This window comes from Centruroides sculpturatus, unplaced genomic scaffold, assembly GCF_000671375.1.
Source record: "Centruroides sculpturatus isolate CEXI.00-Female unplaced genomic scaffold, Cexi_2.0 scaffold45, whole genome shotgun sequence".
NCBI lineage: Eukaryota > Metazoa > Arthropoda > Arachnida > Scorpiones > Buthidae > Centruroides > Centruroides sculpturatus.
Window position 1 is genome coordinate 588,836 of NW_019384310.1, and position 10,555 is coordinate 599,390.

The following is a 10,555-nucleotide window of genomic DNA, read 5'->3' on the forward strand; positions in this document are numbered from 1 at the left end:
GTAATGCATAAACCTTCGAGGCGTGAGGCCCTTCGGATCGCGAGGCATAGGCGGTGGCCCACGTCGTCCATGCCTTACGCCGCCCTTGGTCATAGAAATGATGTAATTTGAATATAAATAATTTATAAATACGTATGTCAGGTTATATTTTTATTACTACGTAAAATATTTTTAAGAGTTTACGACCACTGTGCTTGGTGAGACGTTGTTGAAACAAAAAATGTTATGCATTCCATCACGTACAGTACATAAATAGTATCATAATTCGCCATGTGCAAATCAGCAAATTCATAAAATTTTTGTTTATTTTTAACAATCCGGATAATCGAATATCCGGATAATAGAGGTCCGGATAATGGAGGTTCTACTGTATATGAAAATAATTTAAATAATACTAAAAACGGAAGTATCACAGGTGGAAATATCTGATTTCTTTCTTTCAATTTTATTTTTATTTACTACTACTATTACTAAGAAATAAAAAAGCAAAACAGCTTTTTATGTGAAGATGTTTGTAGACTACATTGCAACTTTATTTTAATAATATATAGCCATGCTTGCTCATCACAAAGTGATTAAATCAAAAGTGAAGAAGCGCAGCAACTTTATTGCAATAATCTCTTACAAAGAAATGGGGGAAATGGAAACTTAAAAATTTCAGAAAAAAATTTTGAAAGAAAGCAATCTGAGATGCAAGATCAGTAAGTTGATCTTCTTCAATTTAAACAAAACCCTATTATTAAAATTTTGTTAATATATTTCAGTAGTTACAGAAAACTATTTTTATGGACTAAATCTTCCACCTTTAATTAATCTTTATACAATTCAGAATGTCAAATATTAATTTGGATATAAATTGTTTGTTTATTGAAATTTCATAATATGAGTCATCTGTCTTATTAAGTGAGGAGTTAAGATATTAAAAGACATCTATGTGAAGTAAACTTCAAAACGTATGAAATTTGACTTAATTCTTTGTTCATTGCAATTATGTACAGTATTTTAAAATATGATATATGGATATCTTGATTAAATAGAAGTAAATGGTAAATTTTGTCAAGAAACAAGTGTATATTTTCCAAAATTACAGTGTTAGTATACAGTTCTGTTGTTTTGAAATGTTTATCCTGTTTCATTTCTTCATTTCCTGTTTCAATTCATCCAAGTACATCCAACTTTTTGTCTGTAAAGGTTGTTGTCATCAGACTTCAATATACAATTTTTAGAATTTTTGTGGAATATTATTATAATCATTTTTCTGTAAATTTTTATATGAATTTGTGTAAAAATTAATTCAGAAATTAAGTGGTATGCTATGATTTTCAAATTAAGATTATTTTTATTATGAATTGTTTTCAATTTAATTTTTCATTTTTTGACATTTATAATTTAAATAAAAATATAAATAAATTAGTAATATTATTGAACTGTTCATTTTTTAAACTAATCAGAGTTTGTTATTAAATGTCAATATACTTTATATTAATGCCATTACATGCACAAGTAAACTCACAAATAATGTTTTTTATAATTTGGTATTGCATCTATCATCTATTTGACAGGTTTATTCAGCATTTTTCAGCTTGGTTGATTGTTGTATAACAAAATTTGGTTATTATTCAGATCATTGGCTTATTTAAATGATTTTTATCATCATTCTGTATCTAAAACTTATCTGTCATAATTGTAATCCTATTCATGAAAGCTTGTAGCTAAAAATAAATTGTTTCAACCTACATAATGTGGTATTCCCTAAATTCAAATGGTTTTTTTGTATGCTATTTTGAAATATAAGGTAATGATGAAACAGGTTATTTTGTAATATTTCTCAATTTTTAAAAATGTAAAACACTTGTTTTGTAATTTTATAATAGTATCCTAAGTTTTACTAAGTTTATGTATATGTATAGGTCACTAGTTGAAATTTAGAATTAAAATGTAAAACTCTATAGTGTTTCTAATGACTTAAATATGCTAGAAATGTTTGTTTTTTTATAATCAGTTTTCCTTTCTATCTATTAAAAAGATAAATATAAATGTTTATCAATCAATTATAAAGTTTATTGAGGAAAATTTCTTGATGCATAACAAGCTTGGCTAACAAGTTGATTGTGGAAAATATGCCCAGTTAAAACAAGAAAAACTTTTTTGCAATTTTCTTGAAAATATAAATTCCATATTTTAATCATAAATTCTTTAACTATTGCTATAGGTTGTTAGCATTGTGCTGTAATGAGATAATGAGTAATTGTATTTGTTTGATTGTGGCATGGTGAAAAGAGCATTTGCAGTTACTGAACAAGAAATAAGAGAAGTGGATCATGCTCTTTTTTATTGATGATTTCTGTTGTTTAGGATACAATAAAGCTACTTCTAAAATAACTTCAGTTATGTTTAAAACAAGCACATCATAAATGTATGAATTGTAAGATAAACAGAAATGAAATTCTTTTTTCATTTAACATAACTAACAGCAACATTTTTTTAAATTTTTAATCAAAAAGAGGTAACTTAGAACATTGCCTGCCATGCAATAAATAACTGTTTTGAAGTATAATTTTATGGGAATAGAATTAGTAAAACTTTTTATACAGGAATAAAAATATGATGATAGATTATTCAATACTTTTAGCTTGTGAAAATCAATCATATCTCACTTTGTTTGCTAATCCTATATATGCCTAAGTATGCAGGAATCAAAGACAATACATCCCTTCCAAAAGAGGTTTATGTAAAAAATGTAAAATTTGTAATTTTTTTTATAGCTGTACCTGACCATGCGTTGCTGTGGCTCAAAATGTATCTATTATAAATGTATAACACTCCCTGTGGGGGAATTTTGAAAAATTCCTTCTTTGTATACATTCTCTTGACATAACTTATTAAAATGCAACCAAAAATGCAAAAAACTGCATCTAAAATAGAATAATGGAAGACTAGTTATTCATGGTAAGCTTTAATTTTGTCCCTCTCCCCACATGGAGGGAAATTTCGACATCTATATAATATACAAGTTTGGACACGTGCACTGCGTATCTTGCCGACCACATGACTGTACTGCACAGTTACCTATCTCATATACTGTACATACACATCTTGCCCCTCACCACCTGCTGACACCAAAAATATAACTCTTACCTAGATGATATCTTTTAATTTATATGAATGTTTAACGGAATAATATATGGCCTATGCCCACCCTGAAGGTCCATTGTAAATATTGGTGAAAGAATTTTTGAAATCAGATGAATAGTTTGAGATTACCTCCTACATCCAAACTTACAAACTTTACCTCTCTATAATATTAGTATAGACTATAAAGTATCAAAGTACAATATTAGTTAGTGAAAAGTAATATATAAATATTTATTTTTACCAAATATCTCTTGATTTGCACAAGATATATAGGAATTGAATTGCATAAGTTAAGGCTGTAACCTTTTTTTGGTTATGCACAAGGTCTCAGCAGATGGTGTTAAGAATTTAATGCTCTTTATTTGGGAGTAACATTTTCAAAAAATTCTTGAAGTTTTAAAGCTGTGTTGTTAATTTTTTTTACAAATTTTCTATTTTCAAAATTCTGAATTGTATATTAATAGAAGAATTTAAATAGGATTCTAAAACAAAAATGATTGGTTCCGGCTACTTCTGATTTTGAGAAGTTTTAGAATTTTCCTATAGAAAAAGCATTAAGAATTTATTGCCATCTGATGATGTATATAGCCAAAAAGGTTACAATTAGCTTTGTAGAATAAAAGTTGCCCTTAATCAATTCAAAAAAAGATATATTTTAATGTACTTGAATTTTTTAAATCTTTAAATGATCTTTAAAAATTTTTAAAATTTTTTAAATGTTTATAGTTGGTGGTATAGGTATAGGTATTGAATTTTACAGTATAATCAACAACTATATTTTAATTATAATGTAGTTGTTACAGTTCTTCTGAAATTAAATGTAATTAATGAAAATGTTATCAGAAAGAGAGAGATCCAAATATTTTTGTTTATGACAAATACTTTTACTTATTTTCCAATAACAATTTAGAAAAGTAGAGCATTATAATGTTAATGTTTTTCTTCTTGATATTTAAATTCTGGAAGCATAACTATAAATTTTAGACTTCCACAAATTAAGTTTTTTTCAGAAAAAGTAAGTCTGTAGTTTGCTTCCCTACTGCCACTTGACTGTGTGATATAGTAATTAAACATTGCTTATAAATTTCATAACAATTTTTTTTTTTCTTGTATGGATATATGTCATATTTATATACAGTATCTCTTGATACAGTGACTACTCAATAGTGAATAATTGATTTATTTCACTGCCTTGAGAGTTTAGTAGACAGTCTTTTTGAAATATATTATTTACTTATAGATGTGGAATGTAATTTTGTAGTTAGATATTTTAAAAATATTAGTTAATTTTGAATCTTAGCAACTCTCTGAATACATGGATTCAGACTAAAATACATAATTTGGAAAGAATCTTCTTGTAAAACTTAAGTTTTTATAACTAATTTTTATAAGTCATATATCTGGCATATTGGGATTATTATTTTAAAACTAATTTCTTTCTATTTCAGTTCAGAAATTTAGAATTTTGCTTTTATGATAAGTTAACCACTCTGCGGCGATTGACAGATATACTCATCAAGGGCGATCACGTGGCACGGGAGAATGACATTTATATCTGCAAAAAAAATTTAGCCAAAACTTACAGCCAAAAAAAATTCACATAAAAAGGAATTATGTGAAAATAAAGAGTTTTTCTTTACTAGACATAACTGTTTAAAAAATTTTTTCTGAAATGGAAATGAGACAAACGCGTGGGAAAATTCTTAAAAAATTTCTCATTTATTCTCCACTACATTGTGATAGTGCCATATCTGACTAACCCTCTCTACAAAGGTTAATGATATATATGTTATAAATATATAGATGTAGAATCAAATTTCAGCACTTAACATTTCTGAAATCAATAGTTATGTAGTTCTAACTTCAAAATCTGATGATAAAATTCATCTAAAAATAAAAACTTGTCTTAAGTTAGTTTTACATAATTTCAAATTATTAGGATAAGGAATCATAAAAGTAATTAATAGCAAAGTTTTGAATCCTGATTTATGTTGATTCTATTCACTTTTTACCTACTTCATTCATAATGATACCTTTAACATACATTATGAATTATTTTTAATTCTTGAAATAGTTTTTCATGCATTTTGCTTGATTAAAAAAAAGAAAATTGAACTTTTTTTAATGTATAAAATATATTGTTTTAATATTTTTATAGAAAAATTGGATAGTCTCATTAAATGAAGTGTTTTTTTTTCTTTTTACTCGTATTGTTACAAATTATAGGATTATTTTAGAAACCAGCTATAAGCAATCAATTTTAAGCTGGCCTTTTAAATGAAAGCAGATTTAAACTTCAAAGTTATTATAAATTTGACAATTAATCATTTGGGATTGTCTATCTGTCCAAATTTGTTCTATGGCAACTGTGTTTGAATTCAAATCTGAAAAATTTGAATTCAAACACAGTTGCCATAGAAACATACATTCAACCAATAAAAATCAGTTTGCATAGAATTATAGATGTACAGAAATATTATATTAAATTTTTTTACCTAGCATGTTTTTACATTATCAGGATAAACCAAAAAAACATTGTCCTAATATTGTTATTTGAGATTGATCTAATTAATTCATTATTCTGCAAATTTTTCTTCTTTTATAGAAAATACAAAATAAACCACATTTCTGATCTAATAATGCAAAAATATTTCTTGAAAGAATTATTTTAAATGAGTTATTTCTTCTGTTTACTTTAATAATTGACTTTATATTGACTTAATATAGATTAGATTATTCAAATTACATTAGAATAATTTCAATGTTCAAGTTTAAAGTACAAAGAACAAAATTTTGACTCTATCCTTTTTATAGATTATCTTTCCTTTTGTATTAAAGCAGCTATATTTATACTTTTATCTTAAATGCCATTATTTCATTAAAAATAGTTAAGATAACTTATCAAAGCACTTTAAACTAATTATTATATTTGTGTAAATAATTAAAGATGTCTTTTTGTATTATTAAACTGCCACCATTTAGTCTGCAAAATCTGATTTTAACAAGTAACTGAATAATATATGTTTAAGGATTTATTATTACAGAAAATTAATATAATATATACCAATTAAGTCACTATGTTTTTATATCTAAAAGCAGTATTATAGATCTTTATATAAATTGTAAATATTTACATACTCATTAATTTAAACTAATTAAACTGATATTTGTGTGTGACCTGTCACATCTAAAAAACCATTTTTAATTCAAGATAAATGAAAAAAAAGGAATCCTAGATGAATCGGAATCCCTAGTCAATCTATTATAAAATCTATAAAAACATTAAAATATGTATATTTAACTTATGATGTAATATTTCATTGTTATTTTTAACTCTATTATCTATAAATCAATAGTTTGCAGTTGAGTTGTTAGCTTTTTTTTTTTTTCTTTACTGAGATCTCACTGACTGACTTTCTAACTTTGGGTATGTATGGCTCACCTGATACTCAATAATTTATAGTTTATCAAGAAATTAAGAGACGACCCTAGAAATAAATTTTAACATTCTCTAGAGTATCATAAAAGCCAAGCTGAAAACTGATAAACTGTCTAGTGGTAAATTATTATCTGTACAATCATACTTACTTTGAAACTTCTACATTTTTTATTATCATATTAAAGATAATTTACTAATGTTGTATTGTTATACTTTTACTTTTCTAGCTCTGTTATATATAACAGAGGGAAGTAGGATGATTAGTCAAAAAAATGACACTCCAAGATTTTTATAGTTTTGGACTCAATCTTGAAACATCAAGAAATACAAAAAAAATTTGGATTTTCTTTTTTCTGTATGAATGTTAGTGTATGCAGGGCACAATTTTGTTCACTCTCCTTGAAGCTTAATGACTCCTGTGCTTTTTGTTGAAAATTTCTGAAATTTTGCCGGGAGGTTTGTGTATTGGGAATTGATTTTATTAAATTTTCAGTAGTTAAAGGGGGTGGGAGATAGAGGGGATTGTATGTCAAATTTTGAGTAGGGTTGGACTTTATGATGACTTTATTCATTATTGACATTTATAGTTTTTTTTATAAAGCTCATTCCTACTTCAAACTTCAGTTTTTTGCCATTTTATAATAATTAANAGCTTTAATTTGAGTGTGTTTTTTGTGTTGGAACGAATTATTTGGTTTTACATGTAATCGTATGGGGAAAAATGATTCACCTTACGACATTTTCATGATACGATCTCAGTTTTGGAACAGATTAATTTCGTATCCTGAGGTACCACTGTATTATCTTAAAAGAAATTTCAAATTCTGAAAAACTGTTCAACTTGTTGGCTGTAACCTCTATCAAAAATAGTTTTTCAGAATAAATATATCCAAAATATTATACGAGGGCTGTTTGGAAAGTTTGCAGCCTCAATTAGAACAACAAACAAAATAATGTTAAAACTTTTTTTATTTTTCAATGTAGTCTCCTTTGTTAGCAATGCACTTATTCCAGCGATGTTCTAGCTTTTTTATGCCATCACAATAGGTCGATTTGTCAAGGTGTGCAAAATACTCGTTCACTTCAGAGATGACTTCGTCATTTGAGTGGAATCTCTTTCCAGCCAAGAATTTTTTTAGGTTTGGAAAAAGGTGGAAGTCACTGGGGGCCAAATCAGGTGAGTACGGTGGATGTGGAACTAATTGGAAGCGAAGTTCGTTTATCTTTTGTTCAGTGATTCTGGCGGAATGTGCAGGTGCATTATCGTGGTGGAACAGAACTTTTTTCTTCTTCAAGTGTGGCCTCTTTTCTTCGATTTCTTTCTTCAGTTTTTCCAAAAGTTCACAGTAATAGACAGCATTAATGGTCTTTCCTCTTTCTAGGTAGTCAATAAAGATGATGCCTTTAGCATCCCAAAAAACCGAGGCCATCACTTTACCCGCTGATGGAACTGTCTTTGCCTTCTTTGGTGGTGGCGAACTGTGGTGTTTCCATTGCTTCGACTGTTCTTTTGTTTCAGGAGTGTAGTAATGGATCCACGTTTCGTCAGTAGTCACAAACCGACGCAAGAAATCCCGTGGGTTTTTCTTGTAGAAGTCCAAACACTTCTTTGACATCAAAGTGCGAACACGTCTTTGCTCAGCGGTCAGCAGATGCGGCACCCAACTTGCTGAGACCTTCGTCATACCCAAATTTTCGGTTAGGATGTGGTGCACTCGGTCGACAGAGATGCCTGTTGTCTCAGCTATCTCACGCGTTTTCAAACGGCGATCTGCTAACACCAAATCGTAAACTTTGTCGATATTTTTTTCAGTGACAGCAGTTGACGGCCGTCCGCTGCGAGGGTCATGTTTCACACTCTCTCTGCCAGATTTAAAAAGGGCTGTCCATTTTTTCACAGTGGTTTACGAAGGAGAAGACTCTCCCAAAACTTCATCCATGTCAGCTTTGATTTGAGATACTGTCAACCCTTTTTTCGTCAGGTATTTTATGACCGCATGAGTCTGTCTTCTCCATTTTTGACAAAGCATGTTCACATTGACTATCTGCTAAGCTGTCGTGGCAAAACTTTACGACAAATCAAGCGGAAATTGGTATCGTATCTTTAGCAAGGATGGCTGAATTATTCCCGCCAAAAATTAAATTGATCACAGCACCGCATATAGGCAAGGCCGCGAACTTTTCGAACAGCCCTCGTAGATTATACAGTAATTATAAAGAACTATCTTTTTGAAAATGGACATGATCTTGACACTGAACATAATCAAGAACATTTAACCAATAATAATTTAATCAATGTGACATTGAGAATATATTTTGACTTACCAGAAATAATTTATATATAAACTTGAAAAATATTCAGTAATTTTAGTTATTTATAGAGTTGTTTTAATTTAAAATATGCTATTATAGAGATCTGTTTTGCAGAATTTCATGTATTTGTGTTTCAAATATTAATTTTTGTTGTGTCTTTGGATTTAAATGAAAACAAACATAGGTATAGTCCTATAGTAAGACTATTGTAAGAATGGTAAAACAGATTTTGAATAACTGTTTGTGATTGTTATTTTAAGGAAGCAACTGATTACTAATATAGTTTAAAATTTAAATTATGTTAATATCTTAGTTAATTGGTTTTGCGGCACTTTGTAATAAGTAGATGATATAGTTGACATTAATATAAAATATATATGATTGTGTGTGTCAGTACAATATTAATAAATCAGTATTGTTAATAACATGTACTATTTTGTGTTTAATTATTTTATAATTAATCAAAATAATGTTTTATCACTATGTTAAAGGGAAAAGTATTGCATTTGTCAATATAAGCTAAAGCATTTACTTTGTAATTTGAAATGAATTTGAATTATTTTCTTATTATGAGAAGAAAATACATCACATAATAGCCACATTATATTAGAATAATTTGAAATAAAATAAATGTTTGTTAAAATTTAAATTGATTCCTGTTATGGAAAATTAGAAAATAAATTGTTTAAATATTTATATTCAGATTTTAAAACTGTAAATCAATTAAAACTAAATTATATTTACAGATCTATTATAAATAATGGATCGTACACCAGATGAAGAAAGCATTTGTAGAGAGAGAAGATCTCATTTGCCGTCATTATCTAAATTGGATTTTAGTAGCGATGATGACATAAATACATCATGTCTTCCTAAGCGAAATAGTTTATTGGCTGGAACAGATGTAAGATATTTTATTTAGATAATTCTTTTTTAATGGTAAATAATTATTAAATTTAAAGATTTTTTTAAGTAAAAATTTAACTTAAATTTTTTATTAGTTTTTTAATCCTAATTTTTAATAAATTTGAATTAGTAATTCTAATCTTACTTCTTTTGATAGTAATAATTCATTTTATATATCCTTTAAGTGTTTATCAAGAAATTCATACTCTAATTCCATTGACAAATTATACCAAAATAAAACATTGTTTTCTCTTATTGAGATATTTAAAAATTATGCTTTTTATCCACTTTTAAGTGGATTTAATACATATTTTGAAAAATAAGGTTTCTAATCTAATTGTATATAACTTTCAGCAATAGTATCAATTTCCATCAAAAATAATAATTAACAGCACAATCAACATTAAATTATTAATAAGTGTTCATATTTATTATTAATTTGAGTAATAATACTGTCATTAGTTAATTTTATTTTTGACTTATTTTACAATGTTCAGACTATATACTTACGTATTATTATTTCCTTTTTCATATAGTAAAAATATAATGCATTCCCAGATTTCAAAATACAGTAGAACCTCGATTATCCGGACTAATTGGGGATGAAGGTAGTCCGGATAAGGAAAAATCCGGATAATCGAAACAAATACTTTAATTTGTCTTTTAATGATAATACACGTTTTCTTTTCGATGACATATCGGTAATATTAAAAATAAATACTGTATTTAAATCGTGATCAAATTTTCAAGAAACAAACGTTC

The 10,555-nt window shown here is 27.4% G+C and overlaps 1 protein-coding gene across 4 annotated transcripts in view; it reads left to right on the forward strand.

Annotated features, from left to right (window-relative positions):
• The window catches only part of LOC111621327 (adiponectin receptor protein-like), a 56,279-nt gene that overhangs the window by 24,398 nt on the left and 21,326 nt on the right, over positions 1–10,555 (forward strand). For all 4 annotated transcript variants that reach the window (XM_023363444.1, XM_023363434.1, XM_023363428.1 and 1 more), the window contains exon 2: positions 9,634–9,791. In XM_023363444.1, the coding sequence (XP_023219212.1) occupies positions 9,648–9,791 (144 nt within the window). In that variant the 5' untranslated portion in view covers positions 9,634–9,647. The remainder of the gene's footprint in view (positions 1–9,633; positions 9,792–10,555) is intronic.